This window comes from Eurosta solidaginis, chromosome 2, assembly GCF_040869045.1.
Source record: "Eurosta solidaginis isolate ZX-2024a chromosome 2, ASM4086904v1, whole genome shotgun sequence".
NCBI lineage: Eukaryota > Metazoa > Arthropoda > Insecta > Diptera > Tephritidae > Eurosta > Eurosta solidaginis.
This window is the reverse complement of record NC_090320.1, coordinates 50,287,877-50,314,484: the sequence shown is the minus strand read 5'-3', so window position 1 is coordinate 50,314,484 and position 26,608 is coordinate 50,287,877. Positions and strand designations below refer to the sequence as shown.

General features: G+C 37.8%; 1 protein-coding gene across 5 annotated transcripts in view; it reads right to left on the bottom strand.

The window, feature by feature from the left end:
* The window catches only part of sick (sickie), a 1,191,762-nt gene that overhangs the window by 1,109,991 nt on the left and 55,163 nt on the right, over positions 1-26,608 (bottom strand). For all 5 annotated transcript variants that reach the window (XM_067765301.1, XM_067765306.1, XM_067765303.1 and 2 more), the window contains one exon: positions 12,954-13,407. In XM_067765301.1, the coding sequence (XP_067621402.1) occupies positions 12,954-13,013 (60 nt within the window). In that variant the 5' untranslated portion in view covers positions 13,014-13,407. The remainder of the gene's footprint in view (positions 1-12,953; positions 13,408-26,608) is intronic.

The window sequence follows — 26,608 nt, the reverse complement described above, 5'->3', positions numbered from 1 at the left end:
TATATAAGTAAATTATGTCACCATTCAACTCCAGTAATCATATGGTGCAACAAAATACAAAAGTAAATGAAAATTTCAAAATGGGCGTGGCTCCGCCCATTTTCATTTAGTTTGTGTAGAACACTTTTAATGCCATAAGTCGAACAAAAATTTACCAATCCTTCTGAAACTTAGTAGGGGGATAGATTCTATGACGGTAACTGTTTTCTGTGAAAATGGGCGAAATCGGTTGAAGCCACGCCTAGTTTTTATACACAGTCCACCGTCTGTCCTTCCGCTATTCCGTTAACATGATAACTTGAGCAAAAACCGATATATCTTTACTAAACTTGGTTCACGTACTTACCTGAACCCACTTTCTCTTGGTATAAAAAATGCCCGAAATCCGACTATAACCACGCCCACTTTTTCGATATCGAAAATTACGAAAAATGAAAAAATACCATAACTCTATACCAAATACGAAAAAAGGGATGAAACATGGTAATTGGATTGGTTTATTGACGCAAAATATAACTCTAGAAAAAACTTTGTAAAATGGGTGTGGCACCTACCATGTTAAGTAGAAGAAAATGAAAAAGTTCTGCAGGGCGAAATCAACAGCCTTTGGAATCTTGGCAGGAATACTCACCCCTATTCTGCATTTCGATTACGTTCCCGTTCTACGCTCCGCTTCAATCGAAGTTTGGTATTCTGCATTACGACGGAATCGTAAAGAGAAGAGGAAGATCAAATGATTTTTCGAAATCAGCTGTTGGTACGGAATGTGTGAACATTGGAACAAAATAAATTAAAGAAAATTTGTAAAAAACACTGAAAAACGTTTATATTTTATTATCCACGGCATTTTGAACAAAAAAAAGCAATAGAATATATTGCCGCAGTGTTATATTTTTTTGAGTGAAGTGCTTTCATAATTGTAAGTGTGTTTTTGTCGTTCTTTTGGCCAATTCCCTGCCGTGGCCACCAAGTTTTGTTAAAACGGATTCCTGCACGAATATAGTTCACATTTTCTGAATTTTAAGGATGGTAATTTCATTGCACTGGCCTAAAATACTTTATAAAGATTTATTTATTCTTTCCGCAAGGATTGTTTACGTTTTCGCTTTACCTTCCTCTACGCCGGCAGATTGCTTTGGCATATAACTGGACCCAACGAACAGACACAAATTATAGCTGTCTATTATAATGGAATCAATAGCCGCGGCATTACTTATGGAGTTGGAAAGCAACGCATACGAAAATTACCAGGCGACAATGGAAAGGCAAATATTGCGAGATTTGTGTAATCCATTTGAGATGAGTGACGAATTGTAAGAAATTGAACTTAAAAGTGGTAAAGTTTAATGACTTATTTTCTTATTTAGGTTCAAAAAGAATTTTCGACTTAACAAGGATGCTTTCAAGTATTTGTTAGATACTTTTGCGGGGCAAATACGTCCAAGGACTTCGACATCGACATGTTGTTTTTGATCTGAAAACATATAAAAAAAACAATCATCATCAAGCCTTCTACGTTTCTTAACAAGTTTTACTTACATTTTTGTTAAAATTTTGTTATAAATTAATAAAAAATAAAAATAAAATATTTTTCCGCCAACTAATTTGCAACTTAGAAAAACGGAACTACGATCGAAATGCAGAATACAAAAAATCGAACGATTCGAAGTTGGATTGAAAGAGATTGGAACACAGAATACCAAAATTTCCAAATCGAAAAAATTCCAATCCAATTCGAAATGCAGAATAGGGCTGAATTTTCGTGGTATTGCATATATAAATAAATTAGCAGTACCCGACAGATGATTTTCTGGATCACCCTGGTCCACATTTTGGTCGATATTGCGAAAACGCCTTCACATATACATCTAAGGGCCACTCGCTTTTAAAGCCCTTATTAATACCTTTAATTTGGTACCCGTATCGCACAAACACATTATAGAGTCACCCCTGGTCCACCTTTATGGCGACATCTGGAAAAGGCGTCCACATATAGTACTAAGGCCCACTCCCTTTTAAAATACTCATTAACACCATTCATTTCATACCCATATCGTACAAACACATTCTAGAGTCACCCCTGGTCCACCTTTATGGCGATATCTCGAAACGGCGTTCACGTATAGAACTAAGGCCCATTCCCTTTTAAAATACCCATTAACACCTTTCATTTGATACCGATATCGTCAAGCACATTCTATAGTCACCCCTGGCCCACCTTTATGACGATATCTCGAAAAGGCGTCCACCTATAGAACTAAGGATCACTCCCTTTTAAAATACTCATTACAACCACATTCTAGAGTCACCCTGGTCCACCTTTATGGCGATATCCCTAAATGGCGTCCATCCATAGAACTATGGCCTACTCTCTCTTAAAATACTCTTTAATACCTTCCATTTGATACACATGTCATACAACCACATTCCAGGGTTACCCTAGGTTCATTTTCCTACATGGTGATTTTCCCTTATTTTGTCTCCATAGCTCTCAACTGAGTATATAATGTTCGGTTATACCCGAACTTAGCTTTCCTTACTTGTTCCTTCTATCTTCCCATTCTCATTCCTTTTCAGGTCCTTCTCCTTTTCCTATTCTTACTACCACTTCTACTGCCGCTCCCACTCAGGGCGCTCCCCCACACCCACTACCACACCCATTCCCACTTCCACTCAGACTCTCACTCCCACTCCAACTCCCAATCCCACTCTCACTACATTTCTCACTCTCACTCCCATAATTAGCACCATTCCCACGCTCACTTCCACTCCTACTCTCACTACCATTCCCACCCCCATTCCCCCTCCCACTCCGACTACCACTTCCAATGCCACTTCCACTCTCACTTCATGTCCTACTCCACTAATATGTCAATGCTTTTATCATATCAGAAAAGAATCCTTACAATAAAAAAAAAATACTTCAAATTGGAAGAGGCAGCAGCCTCTATTTAAGCCTATAGCTAGTCTAAGTTCGTTATTTGTATTTTACGTATTTCGTAACTTATTTTTCAGAGCTCTGTTTCTGATATTTATTCACGTACCCCTAAATATTTTATTTTCATAATTGAAAGGTACTCTTTGGCACGAAATCGGCCATATTAACAATTTCCTATACGTCTGTATATCCTTAAATACAAACTATTTACTTCACGAAACAAAAAAAGATACATAAAAAAGAATATGTAAATCAACAGTAAACAAGTTGATAAATATTGCATAAAAGATTTCACTCCCAAACCCAGTTTCAACTGCGGGTCAACTCAACAGCCAAAAGCAACAGTCGCAAGCTTCGATTACAAGGAGCAAGTAAAACTGGGAAGCAATAGCAATGCAATGCGTATAAGTGGCATGTAAAAAAAGAGAAAAACCAGGTAACATAAAAACCACAATTTAAAAAAAAGTAGATGAGTGGGTAAGGGAACATTTACAAAAAGCAAAATGCTAAATAGCCACTTTGCGCACGTTGTGCGGCCATACTACAGGCTCCTTACGGCACAACGCTACCTATGCTAAGTTAAGTGTAACAAAGCAAAAGTGAAGTGTTTTTTTTGCACTTTGCTTCTCGTTAACAATTCTCAATTTACACAAATATCTTTTTTTTTCAAATCTTCTTCATCTCACAACTAACTCATTGGGTTTTTGTTTATTTGAATATCATATTGACCTTTTTTTCTTACCTTGATTTCGCCAAAGGCCATCGACCACCCGGAATTGTTACGCAAATGTTGATATAAAAAATTCAAAACCAACAATATAATAAAGTTAAATAGAAAATCAAAAACAAGCAACCAAGTGCAAAGCATACTTAAACTCCCCTATGGCCAAATGTAAAGCCATTGCATGAATTTGGATTACTTCAATGTCCTGTGTTGGATGTTTACTGTGTGTTAGCCATTAGGCATTTAAGTGGAAAGAGAGAGGGAGAGATACAGAGGAAACCAATCAACTTTAACAGAGAAAGTTGTATAGGATAGTGCATCTCAAAGGTTTAGGTAATATGAGTAGTATCAAGCTTTTTAATATACACTGAAAAAAGCGGTAATTTTTCGATAACAAATCGATATCTGAAAGATAATATATGCGGGACTTAAATAAATAATCGATGGCTTTTCTATAATAAATCGATAAATTGTTTTACTAAAAATCGACAACTTTTTGATAATAATTAAAAACTTTTCGATAACAAATCGTTAAAATTTCGATAAGTAGTGGATAATAAATCGATAACTTCTCGTAAGTAAATAGATAACGCGTCGATAAATATCAGAAACACATTGATAAGCACCTACGACTGAACCAGCTAAGAACGCGTTCAAAAGGTGTACAAAGAGGGATAATTGACTCTTCGTAGGACATCACAATGTTTATAGCGCCAGTTCAGAGCACGACGAAGGGACAGAATCTCAACTAGTACCATCTCTAAATGGTGCCGCCCAACACACCGAAAGTCCTCGGTTAAGGCAAAAGCAAAGTCAAAAATTTGGAAAGAAAATGGTCAATTAAAAAAAGTTTTTCTCAGAGGGGTCGCCTCTCGCCGGTAATTTGGCAAACACTCCGAGTGTATTGATGCCATTAAAAGCTTCTCGGTGAAAATTCCTAATCCAATTTGTAGGAAAAATTAAAAAAGAGCATTGCGCAAATTGTAGGATAAGCTCCTCTTAAGCTCCTCGTAGGTATATCGCGCCAAGTATTGTTTTTTATTTAAAATGCCAACGAAGTTCCTCGTCCCCGCATGCTACATTATGCCCGAGTTCTACACCATGTGGCAAGTATCAAGTTTGTAGCTCAGAAGAGGAATCTAATAAAAATACATGCAAGCTTTCCAATTCGGTACGACTTGTTTCAATATCCCGCTTAAGGCGCCTCCTAGCGTGCACTGCCATCGGGAACTGCTTCAGTTTTAAAATTTTAAGTGTATAGTTTAAAGTCGATCGCACTATTACAATTCTCGTAGGAGGTTTCTTATGATCCCAATCTGTACGGCACCCAGCCGATTTCTTTTCCTTTTTTCACTCACTTGGTGCTATGCAGTTCACATGGGAGGTCCCAAGTTTGTAGCTCAATGGGAAGTTTCTAAACATATGACGCAATTATTTCCCATTTGGTATAACTGTTTTAAATTTGCCGATTCGCGCACAACCTAGCGGATTTTTTTGTTATACATATTGAAATTCTATTGGCCCCTGAATCGCTATAAAAATGTCAAATCTATACCTTGCCGGAGTGCTACTTGAAGTTCGATTTCAAGACTCCTAATCAGTTTGGAGTTTTCTAATTCCTTCGATCTGTATGCCCCCTAGCGGTATTCTGTCCTCCTTTTGTTGCATTGTATCGGTTTTCTGAACCAGTAAGAGGTTTCAAGATCATATCTCGATGAATTGTTACTTAATGGTCGATGGCAAGAGGCCATATGTTGCTGAGCCACGTGTAAATGTATTTGGGAAAAGCTATGAGTCCGGTGTTAGCCGGAAATTAGGCTGCTCAATCACTGCAACATCATCCAGGCGGAGCTGGCCGCTACAAAGGATGCGGTAGATGGTATACGCCGCTGAAACTATTAGGGAATTTGACATCTTCTCAGATAGTTCAGCGGCTATCAAATCGGTAAGCTTTGTCACAGTGAGGTTGAGGGCTATTAGGGAATTGCTTAACCCAACTTGCGATAGCATCTCACTACTTTTATAAAAACAATCTGCTTGCCTGAGCATAAAGATATCCCTGGCAACTCTCAGCGGAACGTGTCTGGAGATTTTGGTATTCTACTTGTTCTCTTTTTCTGGATAGATGGGCCTCGGTGCAGCTTCACAAACGCTGGGATAACATCATTCATTGCAGTTTTTTCTATCCCATCGTTGACTCCAAGTGGACTTTAGCATAAAGATGCTACATGGCTGTACCTTGTATATGTAACCAGATAAACCACTTTGTAATAAACGCATCGATTTAAAATGTATCCACGATTTGAGGAACTACCGTCGAAAAAATACTAACAAAGTTAGGCTTCGAAAGGCTGCAATAGCAACACAATGCCAATGATTTCGCGACTCGACTCTCACACCTGCTCTCTGAGAGCACAAGTCAACCCGACGGATTGCAGGAGCAGTGGGAGCACAGCGTGCCGCCGCCGAGGAAACAACTGGTTACTGGCGACCACAGAAAAACAACTAGTACGACGAAGAATGTCGCGTTGCAACCGAAAGAAAGGGCGCTGCCTACAGGGCTACTTTAAAAGCAAACAAAAATAATGTGTGAACGTTACCGTTCGGTTACCGGAAGGAAAAGTCCACAGTCCAGTCCACAAGAAGGTGGTCTTAGTATTGCACATAAGGTTCGGTCTGGACCTTATCAGTGCGGCTTCAGACCTGGTATATTTACCACCGACCCGATTTTCACTATGCGCGAAGTTTTGAAAAAAATCCGGAAAAGCCGCCTTCGACAGTATGAAAAGGAGCTGTCTATATGTCACTATTTCTGAATTTGGTTTCGCCGCAAAAATTATACGGCTGAGCAGTGACGTTGAGCAACGCCATCAGCTCAGTCAGAATTGAGTAGTACCTCTCCGAGTCGTTCAAATCTAAACAAGGTTTCCGACAGGGGGACCACCTATCGTACAATTACTGACCTATGCAGACAAGATTGACGTCATCAGCCTAAACACCGCCGTAAGTTCTGCTTACCGTAAACTAAAAATATAGGGTTGATGGTGGTTGAGAACAAAGTAGGACGAAGTACCTGCTGTCATCAAGCAAGGTGTCAGCACATTTGCGCCTTGGCGATCACGTCATTGTTGGCAGCTATAATTTCGAAATTGTGAAGGACTTCGTGCTACATACATTCTCTCAGTGTATTGGCGAAAATTACCAGCAAAATCAATGTCAGGTTCAAAGCAAATCAAATCGGTGGGGTTGCACTCTCTTATCGAGCAATGAACCGTCGTCAGACACATCAAAACGGCTGAAATAACAATGCAATAACAAGAACAAAGACACAAGAAAAAAATCGTGTCTAATCGGCAAACGCACGCCAGGACAAAATGTGCTATTCTTAAATTTCATCTTCATCCCCTTCCAGCAGTGGCAAGCGCGCGCCTTCAATAGCATTTGTAGTAATAGCATTTTGACACTCATTTTACAACCATTCATAACCACTACACATACATAAGAGCTACTTATAAAAGTGCGCGAGATGAGTTGAATGCTAACATCCCCTGAAATATGCAACGAAATTAAATTTCAACAACAACATGCACAGAAATACAAAAACAATTTTCGCCACTGGCACCTGCACATCACGACGGCAAAATCAACAGCATCGACGCATTGAGGCCATAAAAAACAGCAACAAAAACGACGGGATGTTTTTGCCCAAAATTACTCACAGCTGCCAGCTGACAAAATTTCATTGTGGAGTTTTTTGTTTCTTGTGTACTTGTTGTTGTGCAAATAATGTGTCTGGCGCTTTATCGAGTGAAACGAAACACAAAATTTTAAGTAACAAAACAAAAAAAAAACAAAACAGAATCACTACAGAAAGAAAGTATCGAATGCAACAAATGCGTTTACTCTCGCAGCGGAGAGAGAGACAGAAGGAGAAAGAGCATATAATAAGGCGCATAACAGCCGGCAATGTTCGGCTTTTACTATCAAAAAATTCATTCTTGTTCAGTGGTCGGCAAAAATTAAAATGTAAGTGTATTAGTGAGAGGGAGAGCACGAGCACCCCAGTAGGAAATTAAAGCTAAAATTACAACATGCAGAGGATCCATTAAAGCTAAAATTTTGTAAAATTTCATTTTTGATTCAGAAATAGTTTAAAATATTCTCAAGTCCCTAAAATATCGCAAAAATAGAGACGATCACACGCTTAAAACAAGATATTTCCGAAACTAATACATTTGCCGCAACCAGGGCAATACAAAATTTTTAAAATATATGGAGCTGACTTAAAAAATTAAAACATAAGGATACATTCAATTCAATTCTTTTACTATTTCGGTAAGTTTTTTAACATTCTATAATAGTTTTTTGCAGTGCTGAAGGTTAATTTTTTTTTTTGGGCCAGAGAAAGAGGAGTCCAGAATAAAATTGTTGCAACTTTTGTTAAATTAATTAAAAAAGACTCATATTGTAGTGAAAAGTTATTTAATATAACATACCCAAAAAGGCAAAAACCCAAACGTAAACATGTTCGGAAGATGGGCGACATATGGCAAGGCCCTCTTACCAGTTGCGTTTCCCAAACGTAATATTTCTCACAGGGAACCTTAACATTTTTGCGGCAGCCGTACGCAATGTTTATCCGTTGCTGTCTCGCTAACGACTGATGATGGACAGTATGAATATGTGTGAAGCAAGTCTGGTTCAATTGAGCTATGGCACGCCGACCACTGTTCATGTTTAATATATTTCTTGCTCTCCCCATTTCTGTCTCTCTCTCAATGTCTCGGCATAAGTCCTCTTTCAAATGCTCTTGTGCTCTCGCAACATTCAAAGTCTCCAAAAAATTCATCGCCGTCCAGGAATGTGCGCACACAAGAAACTCCTCATTCTCGTATGTTGTTTACAATAACAACAACAATTTGCACAGTTATTTTGAAATTCCATCGTCGAAGTCACGTGCTTTGCTTGTGTTTTTTGATAGTGAAGTTTTAGGTAAGGACAGAATGCTCGAGTGCCCTCAAAAAGTGTAAGAGGGTGTTAATGAAAAATGCAAAATTATTGCGGAAAGGGTTTGTAAAGTGGCAAAAAGATGTTTTGTGTTGTAAATTGTTTTAGAGTTTGACAACTTGGTTTTCTTACACTCGAGAATAAAATTAAATAAAATTTTAATTTAAGCAATTTGTGTTACGTTTTGTTGCTGAGGATGGACAGTTCGCAACAATTTTAAGGATCTTGAGGACCGTGTTCATGGAATATCCGCGCCTTAAATTATAAATGTCATGTAAGGAGAGCCCAGCGGATCAAGGTGCTAAGAATACGACTGTCCCAGGATGCGTCTAAAACCCACAGATCCGAAAGTTCGAGAAGTCAAAACCTCGTTCCTCCTGTAGTCGGTAAAGATTCAGAAGATGCTAGTACCGGAGCGTACCGAATTCAAAACCGCCAAAGCTTCGCCCACATCCGTCACAGACTCATAACATTTCGGAGAGTGGGCGAAGTTGAAGAGGACCACGAAAGCATTAGACAAAAAGGACAAAATGAAAACGCACACGTCACAACGAAGGTTTTGGAGGGTGACAAACCGCCCTTTGGTGCTGTGTTTTTAACAGATAAATCACCAACACATTAAAGTGGCGTCGGCCGAACTCCTCCTAACCCTTGAAGAGGGACCTAGCAATATTGGGAGGCTCTCATTGGGGAAAGATTTATTGGTTCAGCGCAAGTGGCTTTTTTAGTCATTGTTATAAGACCTACACATGATCTTCGACACTTTATAGCCCCGCGCTTGGTTATACGCTTTTCTCGCTTGATCGATCATTAGCAACTGTCTTCTTATCTCAATCTCGCTCAATCTGATGGACCAAGCTTCTAGGAATGCGCCCTTGCGAGTTTATTGCCTTAGTTGCTGGCTGTCTCCGTCAATTTAAAAGTTAACCCGCCTGCCGTTCAAACTATATTCTTCCAGTGTTTTTACTGCTTTAGTTGCGGATAATACAAACAGTGCAGTGATCTGGATTCTTGTAGGCTCTGTTTGTTCCATATCAGCATAATTTACCGCATACCCCACTCCTTCCATTACTTTGGAACCATCGGCGTACACAAGTATCGCGTCGTGCTAATTGGGCACCCTTACGCCAACCATCCACCTCTATTGTGGCTCTTAGAGCCCCTTCGAAGCGCAGGTACGGAATAAGGTAGTCTGTTTATCCAGTAGTCGCACCACAAAAGTTTTCTTATCATTTAAACACTGAAAATGGTTTAATAAGAATTCACCAATGTTCCAGTTGTTTGTTATAAACGATGAGTTAATCGGAAATACAACTAATTTAAGCACTTAGTAGTGAACAGTTTTGCTTATGGCATACAAATTAAAACATTCAGGCAACGTGCTCAGAAATATTTGCACTTGCAGCTCCACGAATCCTTATAGTCCTATTTACCTACCCACACTTCATTCATCGAAAACAGAAATTTTCTCATAATCTAATTTAATCATAAAACTTTGGCAGTATCAAAAGCAATAAACATTTCAGATTCTGCGCAATAAATGTCAACCATCTCCACTTCAAGGCCCCTTACACGAGGCCAAAGTAGACTTAACTACTCTTACAAAAAGTAAGATTGCCAGATAGCTTACTGTTGCCAATGAATGGAATGGTAAACGCGACAAAGAAAAAATATAACAGATATTTAAAATTCCTCAACAGCATATCATTAGCTTGTCAAATTGCGCCAATTGGGAATTCAAAGCAAGCGTTGAGTGGAAAAACATGACCGTTATGTTGGTAGCACTTTTACGTTGCGCGTAGCGAACGTGGTGCTAACGAAATAGGCTAGGGATTTTCTCCTGCTTGCTAAATTTAATTATGCTTTCTTTTTAAAACGCTCATATAAGCTTCGTTTATGTGTGTTTTGTATGTAAATAATAATATTTAAAACAAGTAAGGAAGGCTAAGTTCGGGTGTAACCGAACATTACATACTCAGCTGCCAAATTACAGCTTGCAGAACTTTTAAATTAACTTCTTTTAAAAGTGGGCCCATTGTCCAAAATTTTACTAATTTTCTATTCTGCCCAGGGACTTACATACCAAATTTCGTTAAGATACCTCAAAATTTACTCAAGTTATTGTGTTTACGGACAGACGGACGGACGGACGGACATGGCTAAATGAATTTCTTTTTTGGCCCAGATCATTTTTATATACAGAAGTCTATATCTATCTGGTTAAATTTATGCCATTACGGGGTACCGTTATGCGAACAAAATTAATATACTCTGTGAGCTCTGCCCAGCTGAGTATAAAAATATTACCCATACGCAGCGGTACCCGTTTTTTCAAGTGGTACGGATATGTTTGCGTGTAATTTGTTGGTATTTAAAAAAGGGACTGCATTTATGTTTCTTACAATACTTTTGAATAAAATGTACGTAGAATAGAGAGAGGTTTTGATCAAATGCTGGAGCAAAGGGGGGAGGGGAGGACGTAATGAGCTACGGACCCCACAAAATATAACAATCTTCCACATATAATAATTGTTTCAAAATACTGCTACTTCATGAGCAATGCGCGAATTGCGGACTATGTGTCCGAATGCCCATTGAACTCAAATACTGCGGAAAACCGTGGCTATTTGTGATGCTAAATTCTTTAGTGCACAACATTTCGGGCTTACATCTGGAATACTACACAAAAGTTGAAATTGACTTGCATTTGTCCACTTTTGTGCGCCGACGCACATTTACCTCTTTGCCATTTTATGACAAACAAGAAAAAACTGCGTGCCTTTAGCTAACCTCGTCATGACATCAAAACCGTGCTCGAAAACTTTAAAGCCAGGTTCCACAAGGAAGCAGTATTTGGTCTTACAGCCGGGAAATTCAGCCACCACATCATAACATCGTCCAGCGGATTGTGCTTGATTGATTGCTCCGCTGCTCGAAGCTACACAGCCAAGTAGCTGTTCGAAGAAGGTGAAGCCAAACCGAGCTCGCTGTTGCTGATATAACGAAAAAGAGACTGCTCGAAGTTTTTGGGGCATGTTATTTAGTTTTTTGTTCTTTGCACAACACAGATTGAGGATGTACTGGCAACGAGCAGCATTATGGTAGTACCATCTTTAGAACGATTTAATATAATCACGTTGCACTTTTTAGTTCATTTTACCCTTCATAAAGGGCCACACTGAGTACGGGTGCAGGGGGTGTATTTGAGCTTTACGGTGACATCGAAATCAGTGATAGCAAATTTAGGAAGTGCGGGTTGGCGGAGAAACCGATCGAGTACGCTGTTTTCTTGTTCCCTGCGCTTGCCAGACTAAGACCTCAGCTATTACCGTCCAGTTCAACCTAACCTAACGCCTACCTAGAGAATGAACCTTGAAGGCTGGCGGAAATAATGGACGGACATTCTACAAGAAAACCCAGCGGCTGGCGGAAGTATTTTAGCGAGTTAGCTAACGTCCAGGGTTATAGAGGTAACAGGAGGAACTCGTAAAAAGCTGTTAAGAAAGGCGGTCCCGTAATGAGACTTTACAGTGCGCCACAGACATAGTAGAGCTACTATGTACCCGATTTCCATGATACGACAAACCCTTGAGAAAAACCACGATAAGAGAAACGGCGGGCCTATAGGAGCTTTTGGCCAATCTATACATATATAAATAGACAAGATGAAACATTCGCTCCCCTTTTACGGCCAAACTATAAAACCAAGACAAAAACAGTTTGATATGTATCGAAAGGTCTTCTCAAAAATTTCAAAAAAGTTAAGTATAGCGCCAAAATTTTATTTTAATAATGGTGACACCACCAATGCCACACACGTATTTAAAATATGAGTACACTCACAGCACTAACGTAACGTGTGTTTTATGTTGTTTTGTTGGGAAACCAGCAGGTCTCAAAACTTGATAACTTCAACAGTGAGCTTTCCTCGGCATTACCAAGGACTATTCAAAGAATAAAAAAAAAGGTTTTTTTTCAGCTCAAGCGACTTTCGGTTTAATTTTCCCAACACTTTTGCTTCTTGTTCTTCCTCAACCCGGAAGTGAAAAATAAACGAAAAATTACCTACACAAAACCACGGCAAGTGCGCGTTTACACTTCAACCAGCAAATACACAAGGACTGGCAGTAGCTTACACGTATCAACACACACCAGCACACCAACATTCCTTAATTCGAGCATATTTATGACCATGAAGAGACAAACATGGCTTAATAAAAATGACTCAAACTGACTCAAGTATTATATGAATTCTTGTATACAAATATATAAACACTTACTTACCTGTATTGTTTCCTGGGCGGAATACTTCCGATTGTAGTCAACATGATGATGGTGCGGCATTTTTCCTCAAACACTTTTGGCGCACACAAATGTTGCTGAGTTTGGTGCGAAGATTTGTTGTTAACTACTTGCTATGAATTCTAAGGCATGCATTACTCGTGAACAAAAATATTCACATGAGGGTGCTCACACCTGGCCATGATTGATTGCATGCTAATAACGCCACTAACATCCGCACTCGCGCTATATGTTTTGACAACTTTACTTCACGTTTGCATTTTGCTTATTTTTTTTTTTACGCGAAATGAAGCTAATAAAGTTATATGAAGCATACTTAAATTTAAATTGGTCGCGTTTTTGTTATTGTTTAGCGTTTTATTTAAGTGGCATTTGTCGACTTAATATTTATCACATGGCAGGTATGTAATGAGCTTCTTTTCTGTAGTAGGATCACCTGAAAAGAAAAAAGAGTTAAACAAAATGAGATTATTTTCAGGGAAAGGTAATCAAAGGCAAAGCTAAAAATGTGTATTTCTAACTGGTTTTGGAAAACCCAGAGTAGGTAGATGATACCACCTTTTTAAATTCACTTTTATTTCCACGCCAATTTTTGATGATGTTAGGTACGCTTTTTGAATGAGATAATCACTACATGAACATGTTATACAGACTGTATAATATACTCAAGTGGTGCTGATGACGACTTCAGACTGAAGTCGAAATATCGAATAGAATACAAAATGAAAATACAAATATAAAATATATACACTGTGTTTTTATTTGGATAAGGCCTCGAGTTCATAAAATAGTTTAATAAATTTAAAGATTAAAGGCCAATAATAATTTATAAAAAAAATTATTTCATTATATTATCTTTTATTTTATTTTATTTTATTTTATTCATTCATTCATTCGTTCATTTTTATTGAACATTTTACTTATATCTATTTATGTACAAGTTTCGCAATATTACAAACTATGCAATTTTATTTTATTTTATTGTATTTTATTTCATTTTATTTAATTTTTTTCTTTTTTAAATTTTTATTTTTTTAATTTTGTTTTATTTTATTTTAACTTGTGTAATTTGATTTTATTTTATTTCGTTTTTATACTCAGTTGAGCAGAGCTCACAGAGTATATTAAGTTTGATTGGATAACGGTTGGTTGTACATATATAAAGGAATCGAGATAGATATAGACTTCCATATATCAAAATAATCAGGATCGAAAAAAAATTTGTTGAGCCATGTCCGTCCGTCCGTCCGTCCGTCCGTCCGTCCGTCCGTCCGTCCGTTAACACGATAACTTGAGTAAATTTTGAGGTATCTTGATGAAATTTGGTATGTAGGGTCCTGAGCACTCATCTCAGATCGCTATTTAAAATGAACGATATCGGACTATAACCACGCCCACTTTTTCGATATCGAAAATTTCGAAAAATCGAAAAAGTGCGATAATTCATTACAAAAGACTGATAAAGCGACGAAACTTGGTAGATGAGTTGAACTTATGACGCAAAATAGAAAATTAGAAAAATTTTGGACAATGGGCGTGACACCGCCCACTTTTAAAAGAAGGTAATTTAAAATTTTGCAAGCTGTAATTTGGCAGTCGTTGAAGATATCATGATGAAATTTGGCAGGAACGTTACTCTTATTACTATATGTACGCTTAATAAAAATTAGCAAAATCGGAGAAGGACCACGCCCACTTTTAAAAAAAAAATTTTTTTAAAGTAAAATTTTAACAAAAAATTTAATAACTTTACAGTATATAAGTAAATTATGTCAAGATTCAACTCCAGTAATGATATGGTGCAACAAAATACAAAAATAAAAGAAAATTTAAAAACGGGCGTGGCTCCGCCCTTTTTCATTAAATTTGTCTAGGATACTTTTAACGCCATAAGTCGAACAAAAATTAACCAATCCTTTTGAAATTTGGTAGGGGCATAGAATTTATGGCGCTAACTGTTTTCTGTGAAAATGGGCGAAATCGGTTGATGTCACGCCCAGTTTTTATACACAGTCGTCCGTCGGTCCTTCCGCATGGCCGTTAACACGATAACTTGAGCAAAAATCGATATATCTTTACTAAACTCAGTTCACGTACTTATCTGAACTCACTTTATCTTGGTATGAAAAATGAACGAAATCCGACTATGACCACGCCCACTTTTTCGATATTGGAAATTACGAAAAATGAAAAAAATGCCATAATTCTATACCAAATACGAAAAAAGGGATGAAATATGGTAAGGTAATTGGATTGTTTTATTGACGCGAAATATAACTTTAGAAAAAACTTTATAAAATGGTTGTGACACCTACCATATTAAGTAGAAGAAAATGAAAAAGTTCTGCAGGACGAAATAAAAAACCCTTAAAATCTTGGCAGGTATTACATATATAAATAAAGTAGCGGTATCCAACAGATGATGTTCTGGGTCACCCTGGTCCACATTTTGGTCGATATCTGGAAAACGCCTTCACATATACAACTACCACCACTCCCTTTTAAAACTCTCATTAATACCTTTAATTTGATACCCATATCGTACAAACTCATTCTAGAGTCACCCCTGGTCCACCTTTATGGCGATATTTCGAAAAGGCGAACACCTATAGAACGAAGGCCCACTCCCTTTTAAAAATACTCATTAACACCTTTCGTTTGATACCCATATTGCACAAACGAATTCTAGAGTCACCCCTGGCCCACCTTTATGGCGATATCTCGAAACGGCGTCCACCTATGGAACTAAGGATTACTCCCTTTTAAAATACTCATTAACACCTTTCATTTGATACCCATATCGTACAAACGCATTCTAGAGTCACACCTGGTCCATCTTTATGGCGATATCTCGAAAAGGCGTCCACCTATAGAACTAAGGCCCACTCCCTCTTAAAATACTCATTAACTCCTTTCGTTTGATACTCATATTGCACAAACGAATTCTAGAGTCACCCCTGGTCCACCTTTATGGCGATATCTCGAAAAGGGGTCCACCTATAGAACTAAGCCCCACGCCCTTTTAAAATAATCATTAACACCTTTCATTTGATTCCCATATCATACAAACAAATTCTAAAGTCACCCCTGGTCCACCTTTATGGCGATATCTCGAAAAGGCGAACACCTATAAAACGGAGGCCCACTCCCTTTTAAAAATACTCATTAACACCTTTGATTTGATACCCATATCGTACAAACAAAGTCTAGAGTCACCCCTGGTCCACCTTTATTGCGATACCTCGAAAATGCGTCCACCTAGAGAACTAAGGCCCACTCCCTCTTAAAATACTCATTAACTCCTTTCGTTTGATACCCATATTGCACAAACGAATTCTAGAGTCACCCCTGGCCCACCTTTATGGAGATATCTCGAAACGGCGTCCACCTATGGAACTAAGGATTACTCCCTTTTAAAATGCTCATTAACACCTTTCATTTGATTCCCATATCATACAAACAAATTCTAAAGTCACCCCTGGTCCACCTTTATGGCGATATCTCGAAAAGACGAACACCTATAAAACGAAGGCCCACGCCCTTTTAAAATAATCATTAACACCTTTCATTTGATTCCCATATCATACAAACAAATTCTAAAGTCACTCCTGGTCCACCTTTATGGCGATATCTCGAAAAGGCGAACACCTATAAAACGAAGGCCCACTCCCTTTTAAAAATACTCATTAACACCTTTGATTTGATACCCATATCGTACAAACGCATTCTAGAGTCACCCCTGGTCCATCTTTACGGCGATATCTCGAAAAGCGTCCATCTATAGAACTTAGGTCCACGCCCTTTTAAAATACTCATTAATATCTTTCATTTGATACCCATATCGTACAAACGCATTCTGGAGTCAACCCTGATCCACCTTTATGGCTATATCCCTAAATGGCGTCCACCTATAGAACTATGGCCCACTCCCTCATAAAATACTCTTTAATGCCTTTCATTTGATACACATGTCATACAAACACATTCCAGGGTTTCCCTCGGTTCATTTTCCTACATGGTTATTTTCCCTTATGTTGTCACCATAGCTCTCAACTGAGTATGTAATGTTCGGTTACACCCGAACTTAACCTTCCTTACTTGTTTTATTTTATTTTTTACTTATTTTATTTAATTTTTTTTTTTTTTTTTATTTTACATACTTTGTTTAGTTAAATTTTATTTTCTTTTATTTAAAAAAATGTGTTTACTTAATTTAATTTAATTTTGTTTTATTTTATTTCATTTTATTTCAATTTATTATATTTTTTTTCTATTTTGTTTTATTTTATTTTCTGTTGTTTTGTTTATGTTATTTTATTTTATTTCGTTTTTATTTTTATTTTTTTTTTTATTATATTTCATTTTGTTTTATATTTTACTATACTTTGTTTAGTTAAATTTTATTCCCTCTTTTTTATTTTATTTTATTTTATAATCTTTTAAGTCATATTATTTTATTTTATATTATTTTATTTTGTTTTATTCAATTTTGTTTAACTTTTATTTATTTATGTTATTTCAAATCGTTTTATTTCTTTTTTTTTTTTAATTTTATTTTTTTCTTCTATTTCTATTCGTTTTATTTCGTTTTTTTTATTTTATTTATTTTTATTTTATTTTATGTTCTTTCATTTTATTTTAATTTATTTATTTTTTGTTTTATTTTATTTTATTCAATTTAATATTGTTTTATTAATTTTTTTTTCATACGATTTTATTATATTTTATTTAAGTTTATTTTGTTTTATATTATTTTACTTTATTATGTTTTTTATATTATATTTCATCCGAGGCCCTTTTTAATCTCATTCAGCGGGAGTCTGTTTAGCTGAATGCTGGTTATTCCTTAGTGGCGGAGAGCTTTATATTATACTTACGTATCCGGCGGACGTTATCCTGCCCAAAAATTGGTTTGCTTCTTCCACATATCACTCTTTATCCCGTCCTCTTTTACTCTATCTTCCATTTCCCCACTCTCGTCCGACTTCACCTTTCTCTACTGCCACTCCCATTCCAACTCCCATTTTAACTCCGACTCCCACTAACACTTTCACCTCCACTCGCAATCTCATACCTACTCTCACTCAAACACACATCGATTGATGATAACCTTCATATCTTCCCTTTTCTTGTAAATTCTATAACTATAATAAAAATTAGGTTTAACTGGTGCCAATTTTTTAAATAAAAGCTATGAGTTTTTAATTTTTGTATGTGCGAGAGAATCAACCCCGCCAGGGATATCCCAGTATTTACATAAGTTTTTATATATATTCACTTTACTACATAGTGCTGTGAAAGTACTAAACGTTCGTTCTGCCTTTTCGTTTCCCGCGCTAAACAACAAGTTCCATTTCAATATGTAATCTTGGCATATCATGTCAAAGTTGACAAGTAATTTGAAAACGCACCAACAACAAATGGCAACTGTATCCTCTTTAGCTCAAGCTCACTTAAGATTTATATCTCACTATGTATGTAAAGTTTATACGCGCACTTACAGCAGCGAAAAGTGCAAAACACAAGATTTTACCCACTCAGCATTTTCATGTACATATAGTTGAACTGAGCGAGATTGAGCTTTTATAGCCCGCATCCACTCAGCGCTGGCAGCGCTTTCAAGTCGAATTTGGCTTAGCTGTGAATTTTAAGACAAATTCCACATAGCTATGGAAAGGAGAAACTATTTTCATTCTTGGCGGTTTTAACCAAACGCAACGAGGGAAACAGGTCTCATTAGGAACTAAGAGGCGATACAAATACATGAGGGGAGTACGTCCTACTTACTTTTACTAACCTTATTGAATGTTACAAAGGCAATCAGTCAACGTTTAGGAATAGAACTCTTCAACAAAGTTAAACAAAGACGCCTCGAAGAGCGTTGGGATGTCTACAGATGCAGTTTTTACACATAAAAAGCTGAATTAAGACAAGAAATAAATCATGGGAGGAATACTGTGAGAACCAGGGGATAATAAATGTGGCATCAAGACTTCACGAGAACGAAAATCGACAATGATGAAGGCACAACGGCGAAACCCGTTTGTCTCGAAACCAAGTTTGACAAGGGATGACGAACAATCGTTCCAATGTACATCACTTCACAATATATATACAAACTAGCAGACCCGGCAGACGTTGCTCTGCCGTAAATTTAGCTTATCTGCATACATTTTAATAAGCTTTTTCCGTCTAGCTCTGCCATACCCCTCTATAATTTTTCCTAATCTTTTTATTCATTTCTCCCTTCGTCTTTTTCGCTTCATCTCCATCTTCGTATAAATTTATCTCTTTCTCAGTATCCTTTTCTCTTTTCTCTTCTCTAAAGTTTTTCTCCTTCTTCTTCATCTCTTATTGCCAGTCCCAGAGGGTGGTATATATTTTGTTCCAGCCCCATTCCGAGTCTCAGTCCCAGTCCCACTCCGAGTCTCAGTCTCAGTCCCAGTCCTAGCCTTAATCCCAGTCCCAGTCCGTCTCTGGCATACTTTATATACGAATTTTTAGGCAAATCGATTAGGACGTATGTAAATAGGTATGTGGGTATTATTAATTCTTGTTTTTGTTTCGGCTTCGCATGCATATTTATCAGTTTTGCCAGGTTGATGCAACTAAATCGAATATCACATTGAACTTTAGAGCTCTCAGCAACAGCTTTCATTTGATATCCATAATACACACACATTCTAGGGGTATCCGGGTCCATGTTTTGGCCTATATCTCGAGACCCTAGTCACTCAGCGGTGTAAAACTTACTCTGTAATATGGCACACATCAACAGATTCAATTCGATACCCATAATATAAAAACATATTCTAGGTGTATCCGGGTCCATATTTTGGCCTATATCTCGAGACCGTAGTCACCCAGCGGTGTAAAACTTACTCTGTACTAAAGCATACATCAACATCTTCAATTTGATACCCATAATGTAAAAACACATTCTAGGTGTACCCGGGTCCACGTTTTGGGCTATATCTCGAGACCCTAGCCTCCCAGTTGTATGAAAATTATCCTGTACTATAGCACTCATCAACAGCTTTCATTTGATATCCATATTGCATAAACACATTCTAGGGGTACCCGGGTCCACGTTTTGGCCTATATATCGAGACCCTAGTCACCCAGGGGTATGAAAATTATCCTGTACTATAGCACTTATCAACAGCTTTCATTTGCTATCCATATTGTATAAACACATTCTAGGGGTACCCGGGTCCACGTTTTGGCCTATATCTCGAGAACCTAGTCACCCAGGGGTATGAAAATTATCCTGTACTATAGCACTCATCAACGTCTTTCATTTGATATCCATATTGTATAAACACATTCTAGGGGTACCCGGGTCCACGTTTTGGGTTATATCTCTAGACCCTTGCCTCCCAGTTGTATGAAAATTATCCTGTACTATAGCACTCATCAACAGCTTTCATTTGATATCCATATTGTATAAACACATTCTAGGGGTACCCGGGTCCACGTTTTGGGCTATATCTCGAGACCCTAGCCTCCCAGTTGTATGAAAATTATCCTGTACTATAGCACTCATCAACAGCTTTCATTTGATATCCATATTGCATAAACACATTCTAGGGGTACCCGGGTCCACGTTTTGGCCTATATCTCTAGACCCTAGTCACCCAGGGGTATGAAAATTATCCTGTACTATAGCACTCATCAACGTCTTTCATTTGATATCCATATTGTATAAACACATTCTAGGGGTACCCGGGTCCACGTTTTGATCTCAAGACCCTAGACACGTAGCGAAAAAAAGGGTAAACGTTGGCCGATTCTCAGAACTACCCAATATGCTCACAAAATTTCATGAGAATCGGTTCAGCCGTTTCGGAGGAGTTAAGCCTCTAAAACCGTGACAGAAGAATTTTATATATTAGATGGCCTTGGAATTCTTGATAGAGGCACACTTTCCAGGATGCATGGACGCGATGAACATTAATATGCCATTAAGTTGAGATTATTCTCTGGAAACCGACGTCACAAATATCTTACACCAGGATCCCATACATAATTTGAGCTATAGTTGTTACACGGACCATATTGCAAACAGCGGTATGCCTACAAGATGGTTATCTTGCCTCCTAAAGCAGGGAAACTTAACCCCTCGGAACCTTAAGACAACCGTCAAATAAGCCTCTCCTCCTTTATCCTTAAAAAACTGGAGAGACTTATTGATCTACACATAAAAAGCAATGCTAGCTTTTGCAGGACTACTAGCAAGGCATCTGGTTGGACGAATTTGCCGCCACTTGGCACTCACTGAGGGCATTCGCAATGGATAAAAATGCCTCTGTGTGTAAGTGTGGGAAGCTTCCGTGCACGCTCTCTCTACCTAAGCTAACCTAAGGCTTTATAGATGTATTCTTTCAGGACTCAGTCTCGACTTTCTTTGGTATCATTTCTAACCATTCATTCAGCAAAAGCCTTCTTAAACATCCGAAAATACTTCGAAATATGCTCATAGTGGAGCGTTACCGTTTTTTCGCTCTACAAAGTTCTTCTCAAAGGTTCTTATATACATGTATAGATAGAAGTATATATTACTTTAGGGTTATGCACTGTGACCTATTGCCCTATTGTGTCCTCATTCTTTTCACAGCACCTGGTCCAAACCGAGGTCCCGAGCAATGTTGATCGGCTTTAGAGAGTATGTGTCCACTTTTTTATTTTAGTGATCCAAGAATCCTGAGTCTTCTTCTGGCCACTGCGCCGTATTCGAGCAGTATGAATAGATCTTATACCCAGTTTATGAATGTGGCTCTTTAGTCTGCAGCGACCTATGAGCATGCCTCTTTAAATTCTTCGATTGCTTTTTGGGAGGTTAATCACAGATTTTAAATGCTTTCCGTTGTATCCTCCTATTAGTGACTTTGCCTGCCGCAGTCCTGAACTTTCGCACCAGTGTTGTTCTCTGAGACATGCCCCATTTTCCCCGATCTCTTCCCTCATAGTCTGTGACTCTGTCGCAATTATAGCATTCGGCCTTCCTTGCCAGCCCGTCCACTGCTCCTTTTCATCAACCCCTATGTAGCCAGGTACACAAGCTAAACGACTGGTGTTATTAGCCTCCAAAGGATTTAACCTCTCCATCACTCAAGGACTGTTAATTATTTATATCAACTGAAGATATTGCCTTGCGCGTGGCCTGCACTATCGCCGAGTATAAAAAATATCTCATTTGTGCATCCCTGTTGCAGTTTTATCTCTGCACATCGGCTTATGGCGATAGCTTCGGGTTGGAAACTGGTCGGATATTTTCCGATACCCTCTGGCGCCTTCGATCCATGGGTGAACCAAGTGAGACTTTAACTCTTGCGTAGCTCTGCTGTTCAGGAAGTGTCCCACGCACCTTTGCTCCACAGGTATACTTTGAAAAGCTTATAAAACTGTATTACTTTTCTCTTCTATATCCCGCTGTAGCAACATTCACTAAAGTGGTCCTCTCAAAGATGTGTATATAAAATAAGGCAAAAAGGGTTCCAAAAACTTCGAAACAAAAATCTATTTCTATGTTCATTTCGGAACTTTCTTGTTGTGGTAAGTACGGATGTATATAACACTTAAACGTTGATATGCCTTCCAAATGCTGCTTGGGATTTGTTGGTGTGTTTTGCTTGAATTTGCTAGAATACCCGCATGAACTATTGCCAACGTCCTATTCTGTCCTTTTTATACTCAGTTGAGCAGAGCTCACAGAGTATATTAAGTTTGATTGGATAACGGTTGGTTGTACATATATAAAGGAATCGAGATAGATATAGACTTCCATATATCAAAATAATCGAAAAAAAATTTGATTGAGCCATGTCCGTCCGTCCGTCCGTCCGTTAACACGATAACTTGAGTAAATTTTGAGGTATCTTGATGAAATTTGGTATGTAGGTTCCTGAGCACTAATCTCAGATCGCTATTTAAAATGAACGATATCGGACTATAACCACGCCCACTTTTTCGATATCGAAAATTTCGAAAAACCGAAAAAGTGCGATAATTCATTACCAAAGACAGATAAAGCGACGAAACTTGGTAGATGAGTTGAATTTATGACGCAGAATAGAAAACTAGTAAAATTTTGGACAATGGGCGTGGCACCGCCCACTTTTAAAAGAAGGTAATTTAAAAATTTTGCAAGCTGTAATTTGTCAGTCGTTGAAGATATCATGATGAAATTTGGCAGGGACGTTACTCCTATTACTATATGTACGCCTAATAAAAATTAGCAAAATCGGAGAAGGACCACGCCCACTTTTAAAAAAAATTTTTTAAAGTAAAATTTTAACAAAAAATTTAATATCTTTACAGTATATAAGTAAATTATGTCAACATTCAACCCCAGTAATGATATGGTGCAACAAAATACAAAAATAAAAGAAAATTTCAAAATGGGCGTGGCTCTGCCCTTTTTCATTTAATTCGTCTAGAATACTTTTAAGGCCATAAGTCGAACAAAAATTTACCAATCCTTGTGAAATTTGGTAGGTGCATAGATTCTACGACGATAACTGTTTTCTGTGAAAACGGGCGAAATCGGTTGATGCCACGCCCAGTTTTTATACACAGTCGTTCGTATGTCCTTCCGCATGGCCGTTAACACGATAACTTGAGCAAAACTCGACATATCTTTAATGAACTTAGTTCACGTACTTACTTGAACTCACTTTGTCTTGGTATGAAAAATGAACGAAATCCGACAATAACCACGCCCACTTTTTCGATATCGAAAATTACGAAAAATGAAAAAAATGCCATAATTCTATACCAAATACGAAAAAAGGGATGAAACATGGTGAGGTAATTGGATTGGTTTATTGACGCGAAATATAACTTTAGAAAAAACTTTATAAAATGGTTGTGACACCTACCATATTAAGTAGAAGAAAATGAAAAAGTTTCGCAGGGCGAAATAAAAAACCCTTAAAATCTTCGCAAGTATTACATTTATAAATAAATTAGCGGTATCCAACAGTTGATGTTCTGGGTCACCCTGGTCCACATTTTGGTCGATATCTGGAAAACGCCTTCACATATACAACTACCACCACTCCCTTTTAAAACTCTCATTAATACCTTTAATTTGATACCCATATCGTACAAACTCATTCTAGAGTCACCCCTGGTCCACCTTTATGGCGATATTTCGAAACGGCGTCCACCTATAGAACTAAGGCCCACTCCCTTTTAAAATACTCATTAACACCTTTCGTTTGATGCCCATATTGTACAAACAAATTCTAGGGTCATCCCTGATCCACCTTTATGGCGATATCTCGAAACGGCGTCCACCTATGGAACTAAGGATTACTCCCTTTTAAAATACTCATTAACACCTTTCTTTTGATACCCTTATTGTACAAACAAATTCTAGGGTCACCCCTGGTCCACCTTTATGGCGATATCTCGAAACGGCGTCCACCTATGGAACTAAGGATTACTCGCTTTTAAAATACTCATTAACACCTTTCATTTGATACCCATATCGTACAAACGCATTCTAGAGTCACCCCTGGTCCACCTTTATGGCGATATCTCGAAAAGGGACCACCTATACAATAACCACCACTCCCTTTTAAAACCCTCATTAATACCTTCAATTTGATACCCGTATCGTACAAACACATTCTAGAGTCACCCCTGGTCCACCTTTATGGCGATATTTCGAAACGGCGTCCACCTATAGAACTAAGGCCCACTTCCTTTTAAAATACTCATTAACACCATTTGTTTGATGCCCATATTGTGCAAACAAATTCTAGGGTCACCCCTGGTCCACCTTTGTGGCGATACTCGAAACGGCGTCCACCTGTGGAACTAAGCATCACTCCCTTTTTTTATTATATATTGCACACGCTGACAACGTTCTCTCACTGGTATCAAATGTGGGTGACAATCATCTTTGTGTACTTGGAGATTTTAATTTATGTAATTTGAATTGGTCTCATATTGAGGACACGGCTTCTTTTACAGCCTCGAACGTTAACTCTTCAGCCGAAATTCATCTTATTGATAGTTTCTTAAGTATCGATTTGGTACAAGTTAATGGGCTCTATAATAGGCTGAATAGAATTTTAGATTTAGTGTTCATCTCAAACAATGTTAACTACACATTGTCTGAATACTTCACACCAATCCTGCAGACCGACAAACATCACGTTTCTATTTCCCTAGAATTGGAGTTTTATGAATTTGCTGAAATTACAGATAAGCCTGAAATTAATTTCAACTTTAGTGCTTGCGATATGTCGTATCTTAATGAAATATTATTAAGCATTGATTGGTGTGATTCATTCCGCGATAATGATGTCACATCTTGTTTTCATATCTTCAAAAATAAGGTTCATGAGTTGTGCTTGAAGCATATCCCAATATATAGGAAAAAAACATATAAGACGCCCTGGCATACTAAGAGGCTAAAACATCTTAGGAATGTTAAGTGCAAATCTTTAAAACAGTATAAAAAAACTGGAGATTCGGCACACTACTCAAAATTTCAAAACGATTTAAAGGCATTCAAGTGCTTGAATAGGTTTTTGTACAGAAATTATGTTCTGAGCTTTGAGAGTAATAATAATAATGTCGAACTCAAAGTCGTTTTGGCGTTTCATAAAGTCAAAAAAGGCCTGCTCATCTGTCCCTAGTAATGTGTTTTTCAACGACAAATCTGCAATCAATGCAGTTGATGCTGCGAATCTTTTTGCCAATTTTGTTTGTTCTAATTTTGAACCAGACACTCGCGTCCACTCGAGTTTGCCTCCCATGAGCAACTCAGCGCTCAATTTCGGATCTTTGCGTGTTTCCGTTACGGATGCGGTTAATGGTATTGGGAAGCTTAAGCTGTCTACTAAGACGGACTCAGATGGTCTTTCTGTCATATTGTTAAAAAACTGCTTGTGTTTGGCTAATCCTCTTTCAATTATCTTCAACAACTCTCTGGCCTTTGGGACATTTGTGGATGACTGGAAGCTAACTTCAATTTCTCCGATATTCAAAAGTGGTAACAAAAATGATGTTCGTAATTACAGACCTATTTCGAAGCTTTAATGTGTTTCCAAACTTTTTGAGATTATAGTAAATGATAAAATATACTTTGCAGTAAAGGGCCTAATTTCGAATAATCAGCACGGATTTGTTTCAAATGGTCCACTGTTACTAACTTATCTATTTTTTCTGAATACTGCTTTTCCGCTTTTCATAATAGATTGCAAGTTGATACAATATACACTGACTTTTCAAAGGCTTTCGACAAGGTTTCGCACCAGATACTCTTGGCTAAGCTTCTGGCTTTGGGTTTTCATTCCACATTTTTGAAGTGGATTGCGTCGTATCTTTCAAATGGACAATGCGTTGTTGAAATAGACAACGCCACGTCCCAGCCCTTCATTGCTTCCTCTGGGGTCCCGCAAAGAAGTATTCTAGGGCCTCTATTTTTTATATTATTTATAAATGATATCGGCTCATGCTTCGCTTTTGCGGAATACTTGTTGTATGCAGACAATTTGAAAATTTTCGCCACCATAAAGAGTTCTCGTGACTCTGAAAGGCTGCAATCGGACCTCCTCAATGTTGAAAACTGGTGTTGTCTAAATCGTCTTACTCTTAACATCAAAAAGTGTTTTCACGTG